The sequence below is a fragment of the Prionailurus viverrinus genome, chromosome C1 (assembly GCF_022837055.1).
Source record: "Prionailurus viverrinus isolate Anna chromosome C1, UM_Priviv_1.0, whole genome shotgun sequence".
Lineage (NCBI taxonomy): Eukaryota > Metazoa > Chordata > Mammalia > Carnivora > Felidae > Prionailurus > Prionailurus viverrinus.
Genome location: NC_062568.1, coordinates 53,586,401 through 53,601,719, shown reverse-complemented (window position 1 = coordinate 53,601,719; position 15,319 = coordinate 53,586,401). Strand labels below are relative to the sequence as shown.

Sequence of the window (15,319 nt, the reverse complement as noted above, 5' to 3'; positions counted from 1 at the left end):
AAACATCACTCTCTTGAATAATCTTTAGTAGGGCAAGTTACTACCTTATAGAGCACTTAAAAGCAGCATCAGTATTCATTCATTATCCTCTCTTGACTGCCCCAGTGTATACAGTACTCACCCAGTGAGGAAGCTCTAATGTTTGCTCCATGCTGTTACATTGATTACAATGGGTCTGACTTAGAAAGTGTGCCACTGGGTACAGAATTTAAGAAAAAGATTTTCAAGGGTTAACACTGCTCTGAGCTGCATGCATATATATATATATATATATATATATATATATATATTTTTTTTTTTTTTTTTAAACAGCAATAAAAATACATGTGTGCTCAAAAAAAATTAGAATGGGTTAGGTGAAAAAAGTTGTCACTACACAGAATTCATAAAAATTTTATAAGGATTTTCTATAATCCACCCAAATATATTTGCTAGAGACATCTTAAATAAGGACAAATAGTTTGGTTCAAAATTATTTATTTTAAAATAGAATTTTGGAACTAGCAGATATATTGATAATTAGTCCAATCACCAACTTACAGATAAAGGCCCCAAAAATGAAGTTACTTCCCAGAATCACAGTTAGTTAGAAGCAGAGTGACCAGAAATTCCGTTGACTCCTAATTCGTTGAACATATTTTAGACAAAAGTTTTGCCAAACTAGAGTTTTTGCCTAATATTAACTATTTTAGATATATTAGCAATCAAGAAGCGTATCAGACATTGGCCAGCTCATTTCTCTCCATATGGATATTTAATATAAGTAAATGAAAAGACTGAGTACTCAAAGAAATTCAGTAAGATCCATAAGGTCTGTATTCTCCAACATGTCCAATTAAAATAAAGCTTGAGCATAATTTTAAACTAGAGGCACTGTTTGAAAGAAAACTAAAATATCTTTATTACTCTATTTCCAAGCAGACTAGTGTTTTAATATTTGGAATTAATTTTTAGCAATGTAAAACTCAACTACTATATTGAAACTTTTTTTCTTAGATATAAAATGTGTCAATTAAAGGATGATTGGTTTGTTGTGCTGGCCAATACAACTTACTCATTTTAAGAGAATCTCCTAAAAATAATTTACTTTTCAAATTCTATGTTATATTTCACATTCCTGGAAACAAATTTTATCACATCTGTCAGAACTTAGTAGGAGCAAACTACTCCATCATAGTTCAAAGAAAAAACATAATGTTCTCTAGAAACAATTTATGAAAAAGTCAGATCCATATTTCATATGTGCCACAAAAGCTCATCAGAGTAATAACCCTCCTTCTCCTGGGTGTTATCCTACCATCTGCTGCTCTATTACTTATCTTTATTTTGCAACTAATTAACAGCATAATCTTCTAAATTCAGCAAGTTAATTATCATTATTGTGGTCTTTGCAGCATCATCAGTCCTCATGAAGTCTTGTCTCCCCACCCCCAGAGAACGTATGAAAATGAAGTAGGTTGGGAGAGAGTCTGTTTCTTTGGGGTGGGCTCATTAGGTGTTTGCTGATTAGCTTGGCATGCAGAGGCAGGTCAGAAGAATTCTGCTGAACATGAGGTTCCATGCAGGGCCCAACTAAGTTAATGTAGGTTTCTGAACATTTGCCAAGATGCCCTCTGTCAGCTCTCGGTAGAAACCCCCTGCAGAAAACCTACTGGCTTCCCACCGTGTGCAAAGTTATTTCTCAGTTTGTCACACAACACTTCAAGAAAGGATTGTGAAGAATGCTACCTAAATACTTTATTAAATCTTCTTAACAAAGCTCCTAGACAATTAACATTGTCTTATTCAGACACATTACCTTTTAGTTACAAATATTAGGTAAGAAAGTTGTTTTAGTAGAAGAATAACAGAGACAGCAAACACCTACAGTTTACTTGCTTAATGACAAAAACTCCTAAATCTAAATGTGGGGAGGTCCATTGCAATTCTATGGAAGACAGTAGATCCTAGGAATTTTTCTATAATATTAAAAAATACTAGATAATTTTGTATTTGTGAATCCCCACTTACATTTCTTTTTCTTACCACATTCTTACTTTCCCAAAGACTTAATCCTCTAACAACCAAAAAAAACCTTGCTCTGGAGAAATTTCTTTAGCAAAAAAAGGATCCTATTTCAATATTTATAGTAGACACAAACAATATGTATTTGTCTTCCTTATATAAGCACTAGGTTTTGAAAATCAGGGCCCCACAAAAGCATTCCTGGCTATCTTCAGATACAAATAAGTTTTCTCTTCAGCTGTAGTGTGCTAGTCATTCTAATGTGTTCCAATGCTATTTCTCCTAATTTTTTATTTTTTTAATGTATCTTTCACTATGTTTAAAAAAATTTTAATTCCTGTATAGTTAATATACACTGTTCATTTCAGGACTTATATAGTGATTCAACAATTCCATATACTGGGGCGACTGGGTGGCTCAGTCGTTTAAGCGTCCAACTTCGGCTCAGGTCATGATCTCACGGTTTGTGGGTTTGTGTCCTGTGTCAGGCTCTGTGCTGACAGCTCAGAGCTTGGAGCCTGCTTCGGATTCTGTGTCTCCCTCTCTGTCCCTCTTTCCCTCACTCTCTCTCTTCTCTGCCCCTCCCCCACTCACTCACACACTCTCTCAAAAGTAAATAAACATTAAAAAACGCCCACATTTCCATATATTACTCTGTGCTTATCTAGGTAAGCGTACTCTTAATTCCCTATTTCACCCATCCTCCCCACCTCCTCTCTGCTAAACATCTGTTCTCTATAGTCAGAGTCTGTTTTCATTTGTATTTTTTATTTCTTAAATTCCACATATGAATGAAATCATGTGGTATTTGTCCTTCTGTGACTGGCTCATATTGCTTAGCATTATACTCTCCAGATCCTTCACGCTATTGAAAATGGCAAGATTTCATTCTTTTTTATAGCCGAGTAACATTCCATTCTCCGTATATACCGCTTCTTTATTCATCTATTGATGGACACTTAGGGTGCTTCCATAATTTGGCTACTGTAACAATAATGCTGCAATAAACACAGGAGTGCATATATTCCTTTGAATTAGGGTTTTTTGTAATTTTTGGGGAAAATACCCAGTAGTGAGATGACTGGATTTTAGGGTAGTTCTATTTTAATTTTTTTTAACTTTGAGAGAGCAAGCAAGTGAGCGAGTGAGCAAGAGAGCTAGAGAGCAAGCACAAGTGGGGGAGGGGCACAGAGAAGGAGAGACAGAATCCCATCCACGTCATCAGTGCAGCTTGATGTGGGGCTCGAACTCACAAACCATGAGATCATGACCTGGGCCAAGATCAAGATTCAGACGCTTAACCAAATGAGCCACCCAGGCGTCCCTTTAACTTTCTGAGGAACCTTCATACTGTCTTTCACAGTGGCTGCACCAGTTTGCATTCCAGCCAACAGTGCATGATGCCTCCCTTTTCCCCAACATCCTTGCCAACTCTTGTTTTTCTTTTTTTGATTTGAGCTTTTCTGACAGGTGTGAGATGGTATCTCAGTGAGGTTTTGATATGCATTTCCCTGATAACTGATTTTCATGTATCTGTTGACCATCTGGATGTCTTCTTTGGAGAAACATCTGTTCATGTCTTCTGCCCATTTTTAATTGGATTGTGGTTTTTTTGGTGTTAAGTTCTTGATATACTGTGGATACTTACCCTTTATTGGGCACATTATTTACAAGTATCTTCTCCCACTCGGTAGGTTGTCTTTTTGTTTTGTTGATTGTTTCCTTTGCTGTGCAGAAGCTTTTAATTTTGATGTGCTTCCAATAGTTAATTTTGCTTTTGTTCCTCTTACCTCAGGTGACCTATCTAGAAAGATGTCATTATAGCCGATGTTAGAGAACTTACCACCATACTCTCTTCTAGGATTTTTATGGTTTCAGTTCTCACAATGAGGCCCTTAATCCATTCTGAGTTTATTTTTGTATATAGTGTAAGAAAGTGGTCCAGTTTCAGTCTTTTGCACATAGCTGTCCAGTTTTCCCAACACTGTTTGTTGAAGAGACTCTTTCCCAATGCATATTCTTGCCTCCTTTGTCAGATTAATTGACCATATAATCGTGGGTTTATTTCTGGGCTCCCTATTCTGTTCCATTGATCTAGGTGTCTATTTTTGTGCAGTACCATACTGTTTCGATTACTACAGCTTTGTAATCTGAAGCCTGGAATTGTGATACCTCCAAGTTTTGTTCTTTTTCAAGACTGCTTTGGCTATTTGGGGTCTTTTGTGGTTCCATGCAAATTTTAGGATTGTTCTAGTTCTGTGAAAAATGCTGTTGGTATTTTAATAGGGATTGCATTACATCTGTAGATTGTTTTGGGCAGTATAGACATTTTAAACATATTTGTTCTTCTAATCCATGAACATGCAATGTCTTTCCATTTCTTTGTATCATGTTCAATTTCTTTCACCACTGTTTTACAGGTTTCAGAGTACAGGTCTTTCACCTATACTCCTTATTCCTAGGTATTTTATTACTTTTCGTGTAATTATAAATGGGATTGTTTTCTTAATTTCCCTTTGTGCTGCTTCATTATTAGTGTATAGACATGCGATGGATTTCTGTATATTGATTTTGTATCCTGTGAACTTACTGAATTCATTCATTAGTTCTAGTAGTTTTTTTGGTGGAGTCTTTATTTTTTTAATGTTTATTTATTACTGAGAGACAGAGACAGAGCCCAAGCATGAGAAGGGCAGAGAGAGAAGGAGACACAGAATCTGAAGCAGGCCCCAGGCCCTGAGCTGTCAGCACAGAGCCTGACGCGGGGCTCAAACTCACGGACGGTGAGATCATGACCTGAGCCAAAGTGGGACACTCAACCGACTGAGCCACCCAGGTGTCCTTCTGTGGAGTCTTTAGAGTGTTCTATACAGTATATAGAATCATGTCATCTGCAAACAGTTGACTTCTTTCTTACAATTTGGGGGACTTTTATTCCTTTGTCTTATCTGACTGCTGTGACTAAGACTTCCAGTATCATGTTGAATAAAACTTGTCTTCTTCCTGACCTTAGGGGAAAAGCTTTCAGTTTTTTACCATTATGATGTTAGCTGTGGGGTTTTCATATAAGGGCTGTATTATGTTAAAGTATGTTCCCTCTAAACCTAGTTTGTTGAGGGTTTTTCTCATGAATGGATGTTGTATGTTGTCGTATCTTTTTCTGCATCTATTGAAACAACCTTATGGCGTTTATCCTTTCTCTTACTGATGTGATGTATCATGTCGATTGATTTGTGAATATTAAACCACCCTTGCATCCCTGGAATAAATCCTACTTGCTCATGGGGAATGACTTTTTTAATGCATTGTTGGATTTGGTTTGCTAATATTTTGTTGAGGATTTTTACATCTATGTTCTGTAGCGCTCTCTTTTTTATTTGGCAATGTGTTTATTTGGTTTTAGTATCATGTTGATATTGGCCTTGAAGAACAAATTTGGAAGTTTTCCTTCCTCTTCTATTTTTTGGAAAAGTTTGAGAATAGGTTTTAACTCTTCTTTAAATGTTTGGTAGAATTTATGTGTGAAGCCGTTGGATCCTGGACTTTCGTTTTTGGGGAAATTTTTGATTACTGATTCAATTTCATTGCTGGTAATCTATATGTTCAAATTTTCTGTTTCTTCCCGCTTCATTTTTGGGAAGTTATATGTTGCTAGGATTTTATCCACTTCTAGGCTGCTCAGTTTGTTGACACATAATTTTTCATAATATTCTTACAATCCTTTGCATTCCTGTGGTGTCGGTTACTATTTTTCCTCTTTCATTTCTGATTTTGTTTGAGTCCTCTCTCCTATTTTTGATGAGCCTGGCTATAGGTTTATCAATTTTGTTGATCTTTTCAAAGAACGAGCTCCTGATTTCATTAATCTATTTTTTTAGTTCCTAGATCATTTATTTCTGTTCTGATATTTATAATTTCCTTCCTTCTGCTGGGTTTGGGTTTGGGTTCTTTTTCTAGCTCCTTTAGGTGTAAGGCTAGGCTAATATTTAAGATTTTTCTTGCTTCTTGAGGTAGGCTTGTAATGCTATAAACTTTTCCCTTAGAATTGCTTTTGCTGCTTCAAAGATTTTAGACCACTGTGTTTTCATTTTCATTTGTCTCCGTGTGTTTTTTGGTTTCCTCTTTGACTTGTTGGTTGACTCATTTACTGTTTAGTTGCATGTTATTTAACTTCCATGTATTTGAGCTCTTTTCAGATTTTTTTCTTATGGCTGATTTCTAGTTTCACTGCATTGTGGTTGAAAAGATGCATGGTATAACTTCAATCTTTTTGCATTTGTAGAGATTTATTTTGTGGTCTAAAATATAATCTGGAGAATATTTCATGTGTACTTAAAGAATGTGCATTTTGCTATTGTAGGATGGAATATTCTGAATATGTCTATTAAAACACTAGTCCAATGTATCATTCTAAGCCACGGTTTCCTAATTGATTTCATCGATGTAAATAGGATGTTAAAGTTCCCTACAATCACTGTGTTACCATCAGTTAGTTCCTTTATATTTGTTACTGTTTTATGTATTTGGGTGCTCCCATTCTGGGTGTATAAGGGTTTACAATTGTTACGTCTTCTTGTTGGAGTCCCCCTTAATGATTATGTAGTGTCCTTCTTTGTCTCTTGTTACAGTCTTTGTCTTAAAGTCTATTTTGTCTGATACAGCTCTTGCTACCCTAGCTTTCTTTTCACACCCCTTTGCATGATAAATGTTTCTGCATCCCCTCTTTTTCAATCTGCATGTGACTTTGGGTCTGCAAGGAGTTTCTTGTTGGCAGCATATACACTGGTCTTATTTTTTTTTTTTTATCCCTCCCATCACCCTATGCCTTTTTTTTTTTTTTTTTTTGGAATGTTTAGTCCATTTACATTCAGAGTAATTATTGATAAGTCTGTATTTATTGGTATTCTATCATTTGTTTTGTGATTGTTTTTGTAGATCTTCTGTTTTTTTCTTCCCTTGTTCTCTTCTCTCACCACAAGTTGGCTTTCTTTAGTGATATATTTGGATTCCTTTCTCTATTTTTTTTGCACACCTATTACCAATTTTTGATTTGTGGTTACCATTAGGTTTGTATATAACATCTTCTGAACCACACATCATTTTAGCAAAACCAAACAGGGAGGACGTTTAAGTATTTTCAAAGAGTTGAAGGCAACAACAAAGCACAGTCCAACTCAAGCCTGAAAGAAGACATTGTAAATTTTACTAGAGGGTTAGCAGACTGGCAAAAAAAAATTATTTAATGTGTAACATGAATCAAAGGGATAAGAGCTGGGAATCACTCATTTGGAGAAACTGGATTTGGAGTCCTATCACTGATGGAGAATCAAGTCCTGTGATCATTTACCTGTCATTAAGGAAACCAGTCTCAACTTTCTTCAGTTGGGAGGATACAATTATTTCCTCAATTGGTAAGTCTTTTACCTTATTAAGCTCCAGGGGGCTAAAAATCAATGACACTGACATATTAATTCAAATTTTAAAATCATCTGTACCTATTTGGTATTCTATGTTCTGAAAGTAATTAAAGTAACTTGCCACAGAGTAATAGGTTACCCTTGAATTTCAATTTAAAATGGTTAAAAGATCAATTCAGTCTTGTGATTTTAATTGGAAGAGCTAAAATAATCTCATAAGCCTCCCAATAATGGACTATTTAAGAAAACCAAGCCTCATATCTATAAGTTTAATTAAACTTAAAAGGTTATTAAAGTACTTAGAGAAGTTTATTAGACAACTGAGGTACCTATAGGGAAAACAGGATATATTAAGTTTAAAATGAAGTTTGGCATGTTTAAAATTAATTATATTTGAAGACCTTTAAAAGCAATTATATAGTTGGATTTGTAAACTGGCCTTAAAAATTCAGGGAAGAACTAAGTTTCTGAATTTGTAACTTTAATAAATCTAATATATTTTTTAAAAGCAGTCCCTGAAAAAAAAAATAAAAAATCAAATAAATAAAAGCAGTCCCTGAGTAATGGTTTTTATGCACAAAAGTTATCAAGGGCACCAAAAACAAACAACTCACTGATATAATCCTAACTGCTAAAGAATATAATCAATGGCCTTAAAAGAAGACTTCTTTGCCTCTCTTGATGATCACCAGAACGATTTGCAAGAGAAACTCAAAATTTAAGATCACATCTGCTGAATTTCTTAGCACCTAAGAAATGTATGTTAAATAAATGACAATTGACAGAAATAATTATTAAATGAGACTGAGGAAAAACATATGAACATGAAACCAACTACAAAACCCAAACTATTTTTAGGTCATTTCCCAATGTCGGTAGATTGGTTTTGTACTTGTAACAATATAGAAGTATAGTTGGTAACACGCGAGCAGTGAAAATTCTTAGACAGTAATATAAAATGAACATTATAGACTAAGGGAAAACAGACTAGCAATATTTCATAAAAATATAAAACCAATGATGAAATGTGAAATTATTTCTGTACAACAAAACCCCCAATTAAACAGAATTCCCTTAGCATTCTAGGCAATTGGTATTTTGTTACCAGTTCATATTACCTGGATAGAAGGGCAATATCTAATTTTCACAAATGAGCCAAACAGGTATGATATATTAGAAAATGGAAACATAGGACAATCAAATATACCAAAGGTGGTATGTTCTCAAACCACAACGTAATTAAAATAGAAATCAAGATAAAAAGGAAAGCCCCCAGATATTTGGAAATTATACAATATACTTTTATATAAGCGCCAGTAGTTCAAAGAAATCACAAAGGAAATTAAAAGATATATGATAATGAAAATATAGCAGATCAAATTTGTGGAAAGAAATTTATAGCTTTAAATGCCTATACTGGAAAGGTAAAAAGGTTTAATCAATAATCCAAGCTTCCACTTTAAGCCAAAAAAACATAGGCACATTAAACCCAATTAACTAGGAGAAAGCATTAGAGATAAAAGTAGCAATGAATGATATGTTTGTACTATCATTAAGAAAAATAAAGCCAAGCTACCCACTAAGAGAAAATATTTGTAAGACATATGTAACAAAAATTTCGTATTTAGTATATCTAAAAAGTTCCCATGACATAAAAATAAGAGACAACCCATTTTAAGAAATCAGCAGAAGATATCACAAAAGCATCTGGCAAAATCAGAAATTAAATAAAACCATAAGATACTGCTACAAACTGCTAGAAATGTCTACAATGAAAATGAGACAAAGCCAAATGCTGGCAAAAATGTGGAACAACTGGAATTCCCATACTCTGTGAGAATTCAGAACTTTGGCAAATGGTCTGGCAGTTTCTTACAAAGTTAAATGTATACCTACCCCTTACTCAGCAAATTCTACCCTTCAGTAGATAGGCCAAATGAAAATAAACATCCGCAAGAAGAGTTACACAAGAACGTGCACAGCATCTCTGTTCACAATGCTAAACACTGAAAACCATTCAAGTGTCCACCAACAAGAGAATGGATAAAGAAACTGTGTTATATTCACACAATGGAATACTACTCAGCAATAAAAAGCAGCAAACCAATACATTCAACAACATTGATAAATCTTGTGGCTGGACACAAGAATATATATGGATTCATTTATATTAAATTCTAGAACTAATTGCTGGTGACAACAGTTGGGAAGGTATACTGATTGCAAAGGGAAATAAACTTTCTGGGTAGATGTTAATGTTCTATACCATGATAGCAGTGTGAGTTACATTAATACACTTATACATCAAAATTAAAATTGGTTCATTTCAATGTATATAAATTTTACACTGAGAAAGGCCTATTAAAAAATAATTGAGTTGGGTAGGGAATGGTCTGAGGCATAGATAAAACACGAATGGCAGTTACAGTGCTAATAATTGAAGCTGGTGATGGGTACATGGGGGTTCATTATTCTATACTGGTTACTTTGTATATGTTTGAAATTTTCCATAATGAAAAGTTAGAAAAAAAAAAAAAAGGAAACAGACTAATTTCTGAGTCTTTTTATTTAATTAAAACTGGACAATCTTATTTACTACTCCAATTAAAATAGGCAATCACCTAAATATGGTTATTTTACATTAGCAAAATCCTAATAATAAATTTAACTGGATTGTTAAATTTAAGTAGGGCAATCTATGACTCCCCATGCTATTTTTTGGGCCTTCAACCAATGATTATTTTCCATATATAAAGCTATAGCTTTGATTTTTTTAATATACAAGCACACAAAACACTCTTATTCTTGTTAATTTCCTGATGACCTAAAAGAAAAAGTTATTCAAGGAAGTATTAAATTTAATAGTTTCTACAAGTATGGCCTACTCTTATAGCCAAAAGTATTTCTTTAAATCTGACTTGTTCCTTTTGAATTAATTTGCTAGGAAAAAAAGTCCACTGAATATGTAAAAGTATTTTTAGATGCAGGATAGAACAACAGATCTCGTTAACTCCTATTTCTACTCTATTCAGTTCTCACTAAATTGAATTTTTCACTAGTACGGTATGTTTAGGAAGTGTAAAAAACATTCCCAATGAAGCTTTTTTGCTATCAAGTGAAGATGCATCTTAGTATTTCCAAAGCTTTGAGTTAAACATGCTGTTAATGCAAAAAATTGCCCTCTTGGGTTTTCATAAGTTCTCTCACCACAATCAATAACTAGCTAATTTTTACACTCTTCAAACATTGTTCATTCAGATGGTGTGTTAAGTTTTACTGTTAGTTATCACATGCCATTTTGAGATTATTAGCAATGGAGAATAGAGGTAAAAAACTTGAAACTTTGCAATATATAATGGTTTTTATATGTACACATTTATACTGTTAGTATACTGCCTAGCACAGAACTGATGCAAAATTATCTATTAATTTTTCTAAGGATACATTAACTGATGTTCAGAATTAGTCCTGAAAATGTGTGAAGACTATAGAAGGGAGAATTACATGGATTAAAAAAACAAAAAGCAGCTTTAGTTTTTTGCCAAGGAATTTAGCACATTTATGGAATTTGGGGCTAAGAGACACTCTAAAAATCAACGTTTAATCTCTTTACACCTAAGAATACTGAGTCTCCTCAAAATTAAAATGGCTTGATTAAGGGTAATGAACAGCAGAGTCAGAATTAAAATTAAAACCCATGTCTTTGGACTCCTAATCTATAGCTTATCCCTTAAACACCACCAGTTTCTTGGTGTCAAAACGCAACTCAAAAATATGGATTTTCTTTATGTATTATGTGCTACATTTATACAATTTCAGAATTCTTGTCAATACTGTTCTACTAATTCCTATCACTGTTTAAAACCCTCTGTATGGCCTTCCAATGTTTACACCTAGTTTCAGCTGTAATATTCCTAGCCACCACAAGGAGGAGATTTTGTTCAAAACGCCACAGCTCAAAAGCAGACAAACCGATGACAAGAACTAGGACTTTACTCTCAAATTCATCCATTTATTTTAAAGTACCACTAATTAGTCACTATGCTAATGGAAACTCTTCCATATTATCTGGTTCTTGCATAGTGTAATACATTCCAAAGCTTTATAAAATGTGATCTAAACTGTACATTTGAAGCAGGCTTTAATGGAAAAACTAATTCAAAACAGGCTCAAGAAATGTACAGAACAAGTAAAATCTTGCTTACCATTTTTGCTTCTGACTGTACTGGTTGAGGGGAGGAAGGACCTGGAATTCCTGGAACACTAGGCACCATGGTGACTGGCCGAACAAGCTATGCAAAATATATTAACAAATAATTGCTAGAGGATATATTCAATATGAGATTTGTGCTATATCTGCACAATGGTTATACAAATTTGAGAGTTCAGAATCAGAAAACTGCAAACCCTTATTATCTACTGTCCTGATTTATCTTTTAAAATTTGTCAATTTCCATAAAAGTTCACAGAGAGTGTCCTTGTAAACAATTCCTGCAATAATCAAAGTACCATGGAATTACTGGACATGTGTTTTCGTACACATATATTCCTAAAGAACAGAAATCTGTGTTAATAATTGAATTCTACAAATCTAGTCAAAGTGAAACGGGCTGAATAAGGAATACATTTCTTAAAATTAAAAGTACAAGGAAGAATTTGAGAAACTTAACAGAAGACCATGAGGGAGGGGAAGGGGAAAAATAAAAAAGTTAGAGAGAGGGAGGCAAACCATAAGAGACTCCTGGATACTGAGAACAGACTGAGGGTTGATGGGCATTGAGGAGGGCACTTGTTGGGATGAGCACTGGGTGTTGTATGGAAACAAGGAAAAAATTTTGAGAGGATGGAAAAACATTTTCTAACCAATTAATTATGTTTGTCTTGAATGGTATATGCTGTCATTATAAATATGAATGAATACACACTACTAACCCCTAGTAAGTATTTTTTTGGATTCAGTTTCTTAAACCAATCAAGCAGCCCTAGATCAGTTTACAGAGTCTAAACCTCAAACTTACCGGGACTGCAGCTGGAACATGCACATTAGAACTTGTAATTGATGCGGGAATAGCAACAGGCATGGTTTGTCCATTAGGAAGATGCAACAGAAGAGGAAATGGGCCCGGTACAGGACTAAGAAAAACAAAAGAAGAATAATTAAATGTAAGAAATCCTTATCAGCCACTCCTAACAATATGAGAGTATTTTTACTCCTATTATCGTATCATTTAAAAATAAATTTTCTAACCACTGCAAAGCAAATTACAAAATTTTATTATTTTTAGTTGTATTCTAAATACATAATGTATATAGCAGTGTGGAGAAACAACAGGTCCAGAAAAACAGGACAATCTCCAATATGCTGAATGAGAAAAATTCTTATCAGAAGGTCTTGAGGGTCACCTGGCTCAGTTGGTACAGCATTTAACTTCTGATCAGGTAAGTTGAGCCCCATGATGAGTGTAGAGACTACTTAAAATGTTTGGGAAAAAACCAAAGTCTTGACATATGTTTAAGAACTGAAAAAAATGTCATCTGCTGGAGTAATTTTATGTATTCTGTGTGAAATAGCATGAAAATTAGAGACCACCTTAAATTCACATTCAATGCGATTTTTTTTAAAAATTAAGTTTTAGATATTTATTTTCTAATCTATTAGATAACACTAAGAGAAAAAGACAACCCAAATACTTTTTCCAAAAATCAAAGCATGCAGAACATGATTAACATACACACACAAAACTAAGGCCACAATTTGAATTACATGTCGTGGGAAAAACTGTGACAAGAAAAACTTGATTCATAAACAGTTCAATGACTGGCCCAAATCATCACTTACACGATTGGCCTGTTGGAGGATGGTGCCTGGGTGATCACAGTACTTGAGGTTGGTGAAGGTACTGCTTGCTGAATAATTACACTGGAGTCAGAACTTGTAAGCAGCACGTTGGGAACCTGTAATGATGCTGGACGAACGATAGCTGATGTGGGCTGTGCAGTTTGTGCCAATGGTACCTCCTATTTAGTGATGAAATAAAAAAGGGTGGGATTTAAAATTATAAGTCAATCCGGGGCGCCTGCGTGGCTCAGTTGGTTAAGCGTCTGACTTTGGCTCAGGTCATGATCTCGCGGTTCGGGAGTTCGAGTCCTGCAGCAGGCTCTGTGCTGACAGCTCGGAGCCTGGAGTGTGCTTTCAGATTCTGTGTCTCCCTCTCTCTCTGGCCCTTCCCCTCTCAAGCTCTGTCTCTCTCTCTCTCTCTCTCTCTCTCAAATAATAAATAAACATTAACAAAACATTTTTTTTCATTATAAGTCAATCCATGAAACTTAAAAGTGAACAGAATATAACACACTTCTAAAAGCATCTACACGCGTCGGACTCTGTGTTGACAGCTCGGAGCCTGGAGCCTGTTTCGGATTCTGTGTCTCCCTCTCTCTGACCCTCCCCCCTTCATGCTCTCTGTCTCAAAAAAAAAAAATTAAAAGCATCTGCAGAATAATACCCTCCCCCAAAGTAATGTCCAAAGTTATTTAAAATTTTACAAGCTAAAGTTATTAAAAAGAAAATTTTAGAAGTAGCTAAAAAGCGTCAAATATAACGTTCATATTTGAATTTAAAAACACCTAAAAAAATAATAAAAATAAAAACATCAGAGTGGTGTTTTTTTTTTTTCCCATACTACTTGTTTTCCTATCAATCCAGAAACAGGCTAAGTAACTTGGCTATGATTCCATGAACATTTCTGAAAATCCATGAGAGACTGCCTAGTCCTACTCCATCATTGTACTGTAAAAAGGGGAAACAGATCCAGAGAGACTGATACAAATTAGTAATAGAAATGATTAAAAAATTTTAATACAAATGTTTACTACCACAATTTATTAATGTCAAAAGGTCAAGTAATGTTGGTATCCTGAATGTAAAATAATTACTGGAGTGAAATCTTTGCAAATTAAAGAAAAACACAGAATTTATTGAGTTAGCCAGGACCTTAAAGATGGTCTTTTCCCCAGTTTTACAGATTAGGAAGAGATTAAGAGCTTTACCTAGAACTCCTTTTACTAGTTAGGGTAAAAATTGGGTCTACTGTGTTCTTAGAATTGGTCTTTACGCTGCCTCTTATTATCAAAATCTTATTTAGCTACATAGGAAGAAAAGATCAACTAGTACTATTGGAACTTCATTTATTCAACAAGTTTGAGAATTTATAGCATGCCCTCAAGGGCTACTGGGAAGAAAGAGACAATTAACAAGTAGAACAAGAAAATTCCAAATAGTAGTATGTTATAAAATAACAGTACAACATAATAAATCATGAAAGATTAACTGAGGGAAGGTTGGGGTTGGCTTACTTTAGATAGCATACATAGTGAGGTGAGGTGAGCTTTTCTGCAAAAAATGGTGCTGGATGAACAGATACTGAAAGGATAGCCAGAGAAAATTCTATCTAGGGAGAGGGAAGCGATATCAAGAGTAATGTCTTTAAGGTAGGAAAAAACTTAGAATATTTGGGGAATACACCAGAGTGGCATGAAGTGAAGGTCGAATGGGCAGGCAAGCTCAGATCAATGAGGCCTTATGAAAGGACTATTAGTTATCTTAAATGCCATGGCTAACCACTGAAGGATTTTAAGCAGGAAAGTGATTATATAATGTATTAAAAATAAAGCTACCTATAGAATATTGGAGATGGAAGTAGAAAGTCCAGTTAGAAGTAATTATTAACAATCCAAGTAAAAGATGATGGCTTGGGACTAAAGTGATGACACTGAAGATCAAAGAGGATAAATTAATATTTCAGAAAGTAAGTCTGATAAGATTTGCTATTGGTGTTGGTGTGAAGAAAAGGAAGAAATGAAGGATTCTTGACTTGAGCAACTCCATGGGATGGAGAGCA

At 34.5% G+C, this 15,319-nt stretch overlaps 1 protein-coding gene across 7 annotated transcripts in view; it reads right to left on the bottom strand.

Moving 5' to 3' along the window:
• Nucleotides 1-15,319, bottom strand: part of ATF2 (activating transcription factor 2) — an 82,687-nt gene that overhangs the window by 23,173 nt on the left and 44,195 nt on the right. For all 7 annotated transcript variants that reach the window (XM_047869936.1, XM_047869937.1, XM_047869934.1 and 4 more), the window contains 3 exons: nt 13,261-13,439; nt 12,440-12,554; nt 11,627-11,713 (listed from right to left, as the gene is read on the bottom strand). In XM_047869936.1, coding sequence (XP_047725892.1) covers nt 11,627-11,713; nt 12,440-12,554; nt 13,261-13,439 — 381 coding nt within the window. The remainder of the gene's footprint in view (nt 1-11,626; nt 11,714-12,439; nt 12,555-13,260; nt 13,440-15,319) is intronic.